At 33.9% G+C, this 14336-nt stretch overlaps 1 protein-coding gene across 1 annotated transcript; it reads left to right on the forward strand.

Annotated features, from left to right (window-relative positions):
• Positions 1-4041: 4041 nt before the first annotated feature.
• Positions 4042-5133, forward strand: LOC141613460 (uncharacterized). Its single transcript, XM_074432194.1, has 2 exons — positions 4042-4788; positions 4873-5133. The coding sequence occupies exons 1-2, from the start codon at positions 4042-4044 to the stop codon at positions 5131-5133; spliced, it is 1008 nt and encodes a 335-aa protein (XP_074288295.1).
• Positions 5134-14336: the final 9203 nt, after the last annotated feature.

Genomic DNA, 14336 nt, shown 5'->3' on the forward strand with positions numbered 1-14336 from the left:
CTTTGGCCATAATTCTTGCCTCCTCTTCATACTAGTCCATCCAAGATCGTGAACTAGCTTCCGAATATACACGATAGACGGGGATTCCGCCTCATTATCTTCTTTCCTAAATGACATATAAAATGCAATAGTTAAGCAAAATAGGAAGGAATTGACGGATAAAATGGCTATGAAATGCTATAATAGTATGCAAAATAGGTTCAATTAGGGGACTAAAAGTGCGGAATTACGAGCCACATCACATTCATCTTGTTGATTAGTTTAGATTGCATCTCTTCTCAACCTAAATTTGTGACACCTTAAGACATAACTACTTGCAATTGAAATCTTAAATCGATACCCGTCCCTTGGGATCCGACCTTTGCTTATTACTCTACTAAGAGTAGTTTGTAAAGATATAAATTTTTATTTGGCTGAAAGCTTTAGTGACGAGCAATAACGACAACACCACTAAGTACGACCTACAGAATCATGCATGCAATCTAACATGATAGATATCTCTAGCGACCGTACATATACACTCTAACCAAGCGAGGTACAAAACTGTGGACATGGGCCACCCGCGCCGCGCGCACCCGCGCGTTTTGGTTTTGAGGCGGCGGCACTTCTCACACGGAACCTTGGTTTGCCAAAGCACGTCATGGGCCGTTAGCGATTTGTGAGGCATTGAAACCGGTGAAAGGTTGAATAAGCCTGCATTTGTGGAGTCGCCACCAATTTATTTTGGAAAAATTGGAAACCGTTCGAATACGTCATGTCATGTCAAGACACAAAGTAATTACATGAACACTAAGAATTCATTACCCTTAGCATTCTATATCTAGAATGACTCTCGAGATGTCAATGGACACGGATGTCCAGAGATTGCTGGAGTAAGGGGTGAGGGTACGTATTAGGAAGTTCTTTAGTTCGAAAACCTAATCCCGTCCACCTCGATAGCGGCCTCTACTAATGATTAGGGAAGTTGTTCATATTTGATATGTCGTCGATGTAATGCATGCAATGCAACAAACATGGATTAATCCTAGCATGTGGAATTAGACTATGTCGGTTAACACATGTTTTAGCAAACAATTTGTTCGAAGTAAATATTAGATTCAATACATGTGAATGCCATATAATTAAATCATACATAATAATTACTATAAATAACCTACGTCAAAAGCACGCTCAAAGACGGGATTTCAGAGAAGAAAATAAAAGGAAAATAAAATTAGAAAATAAAATATGAAAGTACGTCAGATTAGAGGTGATAATACGAATAATAGTTGATTTAAACCGCAATTAGGAGCTACGTCAAAGCGAGAAAAAGTTCAAAGGCAGAGACCAACTCAAAACAGGCGCAACATGTGATGCGTCCTCTGGAAGAGGCGCATTACTTCATGCGTCTGTTCTTGAGCTGGGTTCTGGCTGTGAAGTCAGAATCGCAACATCACTATTGTTCATTGGTATATTTAGGGTGGATTATCGATATTAGACTCGAATTGAAGTGTTTTAACCAATTATATGCATCTGGGTAGGTCATAAAACGAATTAAAAAGGAGAAATTACAGCGGTTTACATGATTATGATTAACTCGTGTCGAAAATATAAAAAGGAGAAACTTGAGGGTAAATTAAGACGAAACTGGACAAATAAGATTCGAAAGAAAACTTATGTATCAAATTGGGACTTCCAGAACCTCGACGTAAACAAGTCGAAACCCCGACGAATCGATTTGAAGTAAAACGGCGAAAACCCGCAAGTATTGAATTACTCGGGATTAAGGACGACTTAAGCATTATAGTTAAAAGGAAATTACAAAAATATGATTTATGTACTGAAGCAACAAAGAGAACGAAGAAAAACGAAAGAAATAAAAAAAGAGAAATTTGTAAGAAGTCGAGGAAGAAGAAAAAGAGGAGGAGTAGCAAGCAGCCTTAGGAAGAGGCGCAACAAGGCTGGGATCCTTCGAAGAGGCGCAGCTGCTGCTGCGTTTCTTCTCGACGTTTGGCCTCTACTATTTCCTAAAAACGGTTTTAAAAGATGGATTTTAAATCTGTTTTCGAACGTGCTTTTGATATAGATCTACATTAATTGATACGAAATCAAAGTACAATAATAAAAAGGGATTTACACCCTCAGACTTACATGTTTGACGAAACGAGATTGACTACAGTTATCGATTTAGTGATTGCTCGACTATAATATGCGTGGAAAGTGCCCCCGTTAGAGGATTTAGTAAATTGATTAGGTTGATAAAGGTGGAGTTGGTCAAATTGGTCGGTCTATGCAACGTGACTGGGACTCAGAATAATCTGAGCTTACGTGGTCGATTAATCAAGCACGTAGGCGTCAAAAGGCAATATCGTGGTCTAGAATGCAAAGAGAGAGAAAGAGAGAGAGAGAGAGAGAGAGAGAGAGAGAGAGAGAAGGAGCGGAACACTCGCGTGCTAAACATGGAGGTCGATGACCTATTTTTATAGTAAACATATGGAAGAGTTTAGGAATGACATGCATTTGGAAACAAATCACGGAAATATCCTGAAAAATGCGAAAAGAGGGTTGTAGATGAGGCGCAACAACCACTGCGACCCTTCGAAGAGGCGCAACACTTGCTGCGTCATTTCCTCAGAGGTTTCCTCTTCAGCAAGAAAGATTTCCGCGTTTTATTATTGAATTTCGGTAGATATACACTTCCTTATTCCATAAAACACAATATACGGTAGATATTTACTTAAAATATTAATTTAAATTAGGAATAAATATCCATAGAATTCTAGAACATTCCGGAATATTCCGACTCAGCATTTAAACGGTTTTTAGAAAATGAAGCGGTTTTTGACCCGGTCTCCAAATGAACTCTAATTAATGACAAAACGACCGTGTCGGTGCATAGATGACGACGCACGGGTTGACTCGAGTTTTTGAGATATCACTTGATGATGAACTTATGGACTGTCATAAAATCGTTCCTCGTATCAAACATGCGGTCCAATCATCACTGGATGGTTGGCGGGAGGTGTAGAAATGAGGTATCTACAAAACACATGCCGAAGACTTACATATAAATGTGAGGCGAGGTAATTGGGTAAGAAGAGGCAAAATAATTTGGATATGTGGAGGTAAAAGCCAAGCTAGAACCGATCACAACCAAAAGTAACCATATTCCACTTTCCAACCCAACATGAAGGATGATGCACCATGCCAAGTATGGCACAAACTCACTCACATCAACAAGTACTTCTCCTCAAGTAATATGAAAATGATCAAAATATGAGTAAGCCATATGCTAGGCCATATTCCTTCTATGTCAGGGGAAGAATTTTCTACTAAAACTTCAGGGGTGAGATAAGAATGTCTTGGACTAGGCTCCTTTCCAACTGTTTTGGAAGTTAATTCTCCATCTGATGAGAAAGAGGAGGGTCAAGAATGCAATGTGCTAGGTCAACATGACACTAATGTTGTTGAGGTTATTAACTTGTCTGATGCAGGGACTGAGGTATCAGCTGATAGAGGATAAAATGGGATTCCTGTGAGCAATAGCTTTTCTATATTGCACACAAACAGTAGTTCGGAGGATAGTAATTTGGTGGTCCCTCAGGCAGAGGAGCCACCAGACCCAAGAAAATGACTATCTGTTCTTGGAATATAAGAGGTCTCAATAACCCAATAAAGCAGATGGAGGTTAGGAGTTATCTGGATATGAATAAAGTTGAAGTTTTAGGGCTTTTGGAAACTAGGGTTAAATCAAATAATTTTGCTACGATTTCTAGGACTTTTCCGTTATATTCAATAATGAATAACTATTCTCACCATTACAATGTAAGAATATGGGTTTTCTAGGATAATAGGAAATCTACTGTTCTCTCTTCTCAAGTACATGACCAACTGATTCACCTTGAGCTCTTGCATCATATTTCCCATGAAAAACTTTTTGTTACTTTCATCTATGCTAGTAATGATGCTAGCCATAGAGAACGCTTATGGGATGAGCAAAGAGGCCTGGCTAGTTCTATTACAAACTGGATTGTTTTGGGGGATTTCAACATTGTTAGGTAAATGGGAGAAAGAATTGGACCCAATCCACCCTCGGTCTCTGAAATTCTGGCTTTTAACAAGTGTTTATTAGATTGTACTTTGAAGGATATTAATAGTTTTGGCTGTGAACATACTTGGACCAAGAAAAGGGAATCTAATGATAGAGTTTGGTCCAGGTTGGATAGGGTCCTAACTAACCCTTCTTGGTTAGTTCACTATCCTTCCACACATGTTCAGATTCTCCCAGCCGGGATATCTGATCACTCCTCTTTATTCGTTGATATTCATGAAACCTATGTTATCAGAAGGAATTTTAGTTACATAAATTGTTGGGAAAAGCATAAAGGTTATAGATCTACTGTTCAAAAAGCATGGGACATCCCTGTTAAAGGCAACCAGATGTTCAAGCTTTTTGCAAAATTAAAGAATGTTAGAAAACATCTTATTGACTTGCATAGACCTAGCTATTCTGGGTTATCGAAGAGAGTCTCAGATGCTAGGAAATGTTTACAGGAATGCCAGATGAAACTTCAGCAACAATCCCTTGATTTACATCTTATTGAGCAGGAAAAGATTTTGCTGCATAACTATTTTACTTTCAGGAAAACTGAACGGAGTTCACTTCAACAAAGAGCCAAAATCAAGGATGTCAAGTTTAATGATGCGCATACTAGTTATTTCTTCTCTATAATTGCTGCTTGGAAACATCAAAGCTTCATTGGAAGAATTCAGGATATTCATGGTACTAATAGAGAGGGCTTATCTGAGGTGAATACTGCTTTTGTGGAGTACTATCAGTGGCTTTTAGGTCAGAAAAAAGATACTGTGTCTTTTGATTCTGTCATTATTTAGGGGCAAACAGTTCAGGAACATGACTGGGGCTCCTTGTGTAGGGAGGTTACTGCAGGTGAAATCAGGAAAGCTCTTTTTTCCATGAGGTCTCATAAAAGTCCCGGTCAGGATGGCTTTTCTGCTCAATACTTTAGGACAATCTGGGACATCATCAAGTCTGATTTTTGTTCAGCTATTCAAGAATTTGTTATGAAGGGCACCATGCCAAAGCAAGCTAATACTACCCTACTGTTGGAGTATTTGTCCTCAACAATAGTGTGATCACATGTTTAAATCTCATATTAAGAATACGTAAGGGATGATTCATATATATAGTCAAGTGATCAACATTAATCAGTAATGATCAGCTAACTAGAGTTAGACATTACGGTCGTTTGACGTTGGCGATCAGCTGATCCCTTAAGGTCACACCTAAAGAACAATTCCCTTAATAGACAAATTGATTAATTGTATGACGATACAAGTTAATCAAATCCTTAAAATTGAACAATGTAATTGTGAGAGAGAATATTTATATCTTATTGTAATTGGATTAAATAAGATTTGTTTTAGTAATTGAGATACTTTATTACTAAAATTGATTATTGTTTGTGAAACAATAGAGATAAGAATGAATGGTTAATTATAATTACAATATGTTGCGAATTATAATAATATGACCCATTTTATTTATGTGATCAAGAATCACTATTCAATTTGTTGTATGTAATTTAATTAATTTATAAAATGATATTTATTTGATAAATATGCATTAAATTAATTAATAACATGTAACATACTACATGTGACATATTGTGTGACAAATGACAAATTGACAAAAATAAAATGGTAGTCCATTTTATACATATGGACCGAAATAATGGAGGTGGAAGGTGTTAGTGGGTGATATTACTTTATATGATAAAATTTAAAAAATTACACCTACACCACTAGCTTACACACCTATATCTTTGGAGAAGTGTAAAAGCAAAAGTAAGATGCCAATTCTTGGCCTCTTCTACCCGACTCCATGCTCCTCTTTTATGAGAATTTTTGTTCTCATTTTCATTCAGACATTCATTCATACTACATGCAACTTTGCTTATCTCTCTCACAACTCTCTAAAATTTGTTCTAAAAAATCAAAAGAATGTTCATCCATAAATTCTAATCACAATAGAAGATTACTAGTGTAGTAATTAGTATATTATTAGAATTATTTTAAGGGTACTACTATATTAATCTAGTCAATTAATATAATAGTTTAAGGGACTTGTCTTGGGTGTAATCAAGAGGAGGATCTCTACATTGGGATTTTAGAGGATCATCCATCATATTTAAGCTCAAGAACAAATAAGAAAGGTGACCTTATTTGTGCCCATTTTTCGAGCCATACAACAATGTAAGGGACATTATTTTTCTTATTAATCTCTTATTTTGTTTTGCATGCACTAGATCTAAAGAACACAAATTAAGAATTTAATTAGTTCACTATTAGAAGAGTCTAATAATAGGTATATGAACCTAACAATTGCTATCAGAGCATAGGATGTTGCATGCATAATCAGTTATTGTTTTTTCGAGTTAACATGTTAACATATAAAACTAAAAATTTGTGATTTATAAGAGTAAGTCATGATATCACGATGCATGTTATATATTCTGGCACTAAAATATTTTTAGGTCATTTTTATGATTTATGGTATTTTATTGCTCACTTTAATGATTTTTAGTGAAATAATTACATTTTTATGAGTAAAATGAACTTTTATTCACTAAAAATAGTTAAACTTCACTACTGGCCATGATTTTTTAGTATGACCTCACATGAATATTCTATGTATTTTATGTAAAATTTCATATTAATTTGATTAATATTGCATGATTTATGATTTTTATGAGATAAAAATGGATTTAAAGAAGGTAAAATGGTTAAATATAGTTAAACTTCGAAATGTACCAAGATATTTTTGTAAGTTGTCACATGCATGATTTACACAGTGTATGTAATTTTTGAAATGAAATGATTTCATTTAGCATGATTTACGAATTTTTAGTGTAAAAATGGCATAAATAGTGACTATTTTAGCATAAATAGCTAAAATAAATTACATAGCATGAGAAAATTATTTAGGTTACATAAATATCCCACTTATCATATCTAAAGTTTTAAAATTGATTTGATTAATTTTTGTATATTTTAGATATTTTGTTTGACAAAACCGATAAATTACAACTATAATTTTCTAGCAATTAATTCAAAAATTTTAACCATGATTTTTGATATTATGAGTGTCATGGAATTATTTCAGAATGTTCAAAAATTTAAAATTCAAATTATGAAATTATTGTAATTTAATTTAGATTTATTTCATAAATGTTATGATTTTAAGGTCAAAATGAGCATAAAATTATATCAAGTTGAATTATTGTCAAAAATTGAGTGGTGACTATTTTTTGAATCCTAAGAGTGTTTGGATAATTAACTTGAGCTTAAATTTGATTTAAGTATTGATTAGTGATTTTAATAAGTTATTATCACGCATTTCCATAAAACCGGGTTATATAATAGATATAAGTTAAATAGGGCGATTTGGCACATAATTTGGCATGATAGACACATATTATAATGCTGTATATTTCAATTGTTGATTGTCTTTTATTTATATAATTTAGAATTATGTAATTTTATCTTAGTATGACCTTAGTTTTAATCGATATTACCCGTAATGAAAGGGAATATTGATTCGGTTGTAATTTAATGTGATCTCGTATCATTTTTATTTTTACTAGTTTTTTATATTACAAATGTATAATAGGAATAACTTTGTATTTTTATTATTATTTGCAATCATGGAGTTTCTTCAAGACGGTGCCATTCGGAAAGGCGTTCCAACAAAGACGGTGTTCTTGGAAGGCGTGCCACTTGAAGATTCAAGGGACCAAAGGAGTTTGTTTCCGAATATGTAATAGATTATTTGATTTTCTATTTTAGGAAGGTCATACTAGGAATTTATTATTATTGCTTTGCATTTATTTTAATATGTTGCATGCATTGCCAAATCACCATAACAACACATGCATTTCGTATCGAGTCATCGACCGTGTCAATTATAATTATCATAGTTCACCGCTTTAGTTCACTTAAAACGTGATAGATAATAAATTGACAAGACCTCTCACTAAATAATAATTGAGAATTAGCCTTACCAAATAGTAGAAACCATGAGTCCCAATTTCATAAGGAAGTAGGCTCGGCTCACCGGGGTGCTAAACTTGTCACGTTGGGTAAGTGGGTAATAAAATGTTATTACATCGAAATTTGGATTGAGCTTAACGGAAGTATTCGTGACCGTAGTCACATGTGTTCCGGGCTAAAGATAAATATTAAAGTAATTTTATCGACCGAGAGTTCTAGAAGTAGAATCGATTAAAGAGTTAGTCCACCGAGTTATATTAATAAGGGATGAATCAGCTCACCGTGCTCGAATTAATATGAATTTGGATCTCGGGATCATTTATAATAGTTGGGTAGATGTCACTATATAAATGCTTAAAACTTGTTTAAAATGTTTACAAGTATTATTAAAACGATTGATGTTAATTATTTCCTTCATTTCCGTTTTTGTAGTTATTTATACGCAATGGATTCATCTAACACTCTTACACCAATCACCATTAATTCATGGCTCCAATCATTCGATGAAAAATGCTCCGAGTATGACAATGATACGTTTAGGGAATTACGCTTTGGCATTGGTCAGGATGGAAATCTTTGCTACTTTACCACTTCCACACCTCCCACTCCAATATTAATGCTCGCCGCTTTGGTAAGAAAATATTGTGAAGAAAATTTCACCAATCCCAAGGCATCCTTGTTTGTAGAAACAAGGAGAAATATTAAATTCAGTGGGAGTTCTAGCAAGAATGTTCTTGCAACTGAAAGGAGTAATGGTATTATTAAAGGAAAGGCAAAGATGGGTAAGAAACCATAACCTGATAAGGAATTGGAAATGGATAGTGAGACTACCACAACCAAAACAATGAAGGGTGCCCAATCTTACGAAGAATGTCATTATTGTAATGTCATGGGCCATTGGAAGCGAAATTGCCCCAAGTATTTGGGAGATATCAAAGCTGGACTTGTCATTCCAGTTAGGGTTAAGGAGTGTGGAAGAACTTAGCAAAGGTAACATGGATCTTCAATTCGTAAATGGAACTAGAGTAGTCGCCATTTCAAAGGGAACCCTTGTGATTGCCTTAGCTAAGTGATTTTAAATTACATCTACATAATGGTGATTATGTACCCATTTTGTCTAAAACATTATTTCCATTTCTATGTTAGACATGGAAGGATTTTTCTTTCACCATCAAAAACAATCATTGTATTTTGTTTGAAAATTGACATGCCAGGAAGCCAAGTCACTTCTCTTAATGGTATTCATGTTTTAGACATTTCCAACTCAACTAAAGATATCTATAACATACAAACCAAAAGACTCATAACTAGTGATCCAAATGATTTGTACATTTGGCTTTTTCGATTAGGTCACATAAATGAGAAACGCATTAAAGGACTAGTGTCGACTAGATTTACTGGACCATTTGTTTTTTAATCATATGGTATATGTGAATCTTGTTTCCTTCGCAAGATGATTTGTACTCCCTTTAGTGATAAAGGGACACGAGCAACTGATTTGTTGGGACTAATATATGACGATGTATGTGTTCCTATGAGCATCACCGCAAGGGGATATTATGACTACATAGTCACTTTTACCAATGATTTAAGTAGATATGGGTATGTTTAATTAATCAAATATAAAGTGAAGCATTTGAGAAATTTGAAGAATTTCTAAATGACGTAGAGAATCAATTGAGCTAAGTACTAAAGCATTATGATCTGATCGTTGTGGAAAAGATCTAAGTAATGAATTTGATTTATTAAATATGGATTATGACCTTGTGTCACTACCCATAAGATCAAACTAATATGAGTCAGTTTGAGTTATCGAACTCAATTTTGGGAATTTGCAATCCATAATGGACACGTTATTAAAAACGAATGGTCAACCTAGAGATACCTAAAATAGAGAGTCTATTTAACAAATTACATGGATCAGACTCGCATATGACATGAATCAAGCTGCCATGATAGAGCTGGTCTTTTATGTGCTAAACACGTAAGTCTAGACAAACTTCAATTACTCCACCATATATGTTTGTAACTCACAAAGCTATCTCTTTAGAAGATAGGTGTATTTGTAAGAGATAGAGTGGGAGTAGATCGTAACAAACATGTCTTATAGTCATTGTGTTACTTTTTGAAAGTAATGGAATTATAATCTATAAAGATAGAGTGGAAGTATAGCACACATGTCTTATTGTTAAAATCTTGCTTTTCGAAAGTAATGGTATTATGACCTTCTCCCAAATCGACCTTGTTGCATACGAGCCATAGCATTACAATCTAAAGATTGTTACTCAAGAGTAGTTTAACTTTAAGGCGATGGTCTCCTTAAAGTGAATAGAGCTTTAGAGTACCTAAGAGCATAGATCGACATGAAGATGTTAATCAAGATAAATTATATTAGGAATTGCCACATTTCATTTTGATGAAAAACAGCAAATGATATTAAAAATTCGCTTTTCTAAAATGAGAATTTAGAGAAGGATGTGTTTGGGACACAAAACCTTAGATATAGATCTAAGAATCCTAACATTTTATGCATAGCTTTCTTAAGCAATCCTAAAATGATCTTAAACAAGCATCAAAGGATTATACTTTTCCTTCATGTGATAATTTAGAATGGTTTCATTCACATGATTGAAGAATCATGATTATAGATGAAGTTAATTGGGAGCAATAATTATTTTTCCATGTCTGATATGTTGATAACATATTACTTATTGAGAATAATGTACCAATGCTCTCTTCTGTGAAAGAGTGATTGGGAGACTAGGAAAAGTTGCGATGTATTCTAGATTTATGAATCTATGTGAGAGAATATTGGCATAGAGTTGAGAGTCTTATGATGATAAGTTCTTTTATATCTGTTTAATATCAACAAGGTTGAGTAGGTTGTTCATGGTAATGAAAGTTGAATTGCTATGATAGAGTCATAATCATTCGCTGAACCTAAATAAATTATTGATTACATAAAATCGATTTCTAATGTTTCCGCCATTAGAATGATCGTGTATGTCGTTAAATGCACACGTCATGGTGAAGCATATGCTTGGAGCATAATAAATCAATAACAAGTTAATTCATAAGATGGTCTTGTGAAAGCCTTAAAGAACATCTTTGAGATTCTTGAGAAGAATTAAGGACTCGTTCATATGTTTGGATGATAAACTAAGTTGTGTGTTGAAGGGTTGCACAAACTTTAGTTTCCAATCCGATAAGGATTTTTTGAAATCCTAGGCTGATTTTATTGACTTAGGAGTAAGACACTAGAGAAATATTTTAGTTTCAACCATTGCAAATTCTACAAATAGAATCTAAGTAATTGTGATAAAATGGTCAACGTAGGGAATGAGAGAAGATTCATATACCAATGACTTTATCACAAGTTATGTGATAACAGTAGGATCATCTTTCAAGTTAAAGAGCCCAAGTCTAGTAAGAAGACTAGACATATACTTAGATAAATTCATGTTATTAGAAATAACACTGAATAGAAGGAAATAACAATTCATAAAGTTGGAATATATGGATATATGATATATCCACTTGCCAAGCTTTTATTGCATTTTAACTAGTGTAAAATGTACACTATAGATTATAAGATATGAAGTAGTAATAGTGTATTGACTATTCACATATGATAATCGTATTTATCGTTTGAGTTTTATTAAACTCACCCATTACTTTGTTATATCTAAATGGATTATTGAAACAATATTGAACCCCATTAAAGTGAACTGGATTGACATAGTATTCGGCCCTGGTTACATAAAGGAGGTGACGTCTCAAAGTGACTAGAGTGTGATGCGATTGATGGTAAGTTCAAGTGCCATAGAGTCATATGGGATGACTAGTCGATCACATAGGCAGACTGTATGGGACACTCTGTCGGGCAGTGACCGCTTATAGAGTTCTGGTAATTCATAAAGCCTGGTCGTGGCAAGAGCTACAATAGTATTATTATGAGTCAATTCTTTTGAGTAGAGACTATTCGCCCAAGTTGGCACAAATTTCTGATTGGGTTTGATTTATACTCTACGACTGTCGTAACTGAAGTCAAAGGAGTACATTTTGGGTTACGATGAAATATGGCTATACGAAGGGAATAGTGCGATAGGAATTGTCCACCTCCTTGTTAGGGTTGTTTGAAATCTCAAGGCCACTCGCGGAGTAGTTAACTGAAAATGCATGGCCACGCTCGGAAGGTATCTACGGTAGATAATTCCGGTCAGACAGTTACTCTCTAGAACGAGGAAACCATTCAAGATATGATCAAGTGCAAGTACGACCTGCGAGACACCTTGCATTGAGTGGGAGATTGTAATAGGACAAGAGAATTGGTGACGCACACTTATCTCGCACAAGTGGGAGATTGTTGGAGTATGTGTCCTCAACAATAGTGCGATCACATGTTTAAATCTCATGTTAAGAATACGTACGGGATGATTCATTTATATAGTCAACTGATCAACATTAATCAGTAATGACCAGCTAACTAGAGTTAGACATTACTGTTGTTTAACGGTGGTGATCAGTTGATCCCTTAAGGTCACACCTAAAGGACAATTCCCTTAATAGACAAATTGATTAATCGTATGACGATACAAGTTAATCAAATCCTTAAAATTGAACAATTCAATTGTGAGAGAGAATATTTATATCTTATTGTAATTGGATTAAATAAGATTTATTTTAGTAATTGAAATACTTTATTACTAATATGTTGTGAATTATAATTATATGACCCATTTTACTTATGTGATCAAATATCACTAGTCAATTTGTTATATGTAATTTAATTAATTTATAAAATGATATTTATTTGATAAATATGCATTAAATTAATTAATAACATGTAACATACTACATGTGACATATTGTGTGACAAATGACAAATTGACAAAAATAAAATGGTAGTCCATTTTATACATATGGACTGAAATAATGGATGTGGAAGGTGTTAGTGGGTGATATTATTTTATGTGATAAAATTTAAATAATTACACCTACACCACTAGCTTACACACCTATAAATTTGGAGAAGTGTAAAAGCAAAAGTAATATGCCAATTCTTGACCTCTTCTACCCGGCTCCATGCTCCTCTTTTATGAGAATTTTTGTTCTCATTTTCATTCACACATTCATTCATTCATACTACATGCAACTTTGCTTATTTCTCTCACAACTCTCTAAAATTTATTTTAGAAAATCAAAAGATTGTTCATCCATAAATTCTAATCACAATATAAGATTACTAGTGTAGTAATAAGTATATTATTAGAATTATTTTAAGGATACTACTATATTAATGTAGTTAATTAATATAATAGTTTAAGGGACTTGTCTTGGGTGCAATCAAGAGGAGGATCTCTAGATTGTGATTTTGGAGAATCATCAATCATATTTAAGCTCAAGAAAAAATAAGGAAGGTGACCTTATTTGTGCCCATTTTTCAAGAAATACAACAATGTAAGGGATATTGTTTTTCTTATTAATCTCTTATTTTGTTATGCATGCACTAGATCTAAAGAACACAAATTAAGAAGTTAATTAGTTCACTATTAGAAGAGTCTAGTAATAGGTATATGAACCTAACACCTACTTGGTTCAATCCCTGAGAAGCAATTGGTTAATACTATCATGGATTATAGGCCTATTGCTTGTTGTACAGTTCTCTACAAAACAATAAGTAAAATCTTATGTGACAGACTAAAGGTAGTGTTACCTGAGATTATAGGGAATGAGCTAGGGGTATTTGTGAAAGGAAGAAGCATATTTGAAAATATAATGCTCACTCAATCATTAGTTAAGGGATATGGGCAACAAGAGATTTCACCAAGATGCTTGATTAATGTTGATATCAGAAAAACATTTGATTCCCTGCAATGGACTTTTATGGAGCAGATGTTGTAGAAATTTAACTTTCCTCCTCAATTTCAGCAATGGATTATGGGTTGTATCACTTCCACTTCGTTCAGCTTAAAAATTAATGGTGACACAGTTGGCTTCTTTAAAGGGGAGTGTGGTTTGAGACAAGGGGATCCAATATCTCCCTTCTTATTTGTTAGAAATCTATATCTCATTATACTCAACATATTCATATATGTTAAAATTTATTTAGTCATAAAATAAATTGTTGATCTTATGCATGCAAACTAAATAAGAAGAGATAAGAAAATCGATTTCTCACCATCTAAATTTCGGTCATTTATGGGCACCAACAAGATCTCCTTCTTGTTAGTTCTTGAGCTTTCCAATAATGGATGAACATTCATGACTTCAAAATAGAAGCCCTC

The sequence above is a fragment of the Silene latifolia genome, chromosome 11 (assembly GCF_048544455.1).
Source record: "Silene latifolia isolate original U9 population chromosome 11, ASM4854445v1, whole genome shotgun sequence".
Classification (NCBI taxonomy): domain Eukaryota; kingdom Viridiplantae; phylum Streptophyta; class Magnoliopsida; order Caryophyllales; family Caryophyllaceae; genus Silene; species Silene latifolia.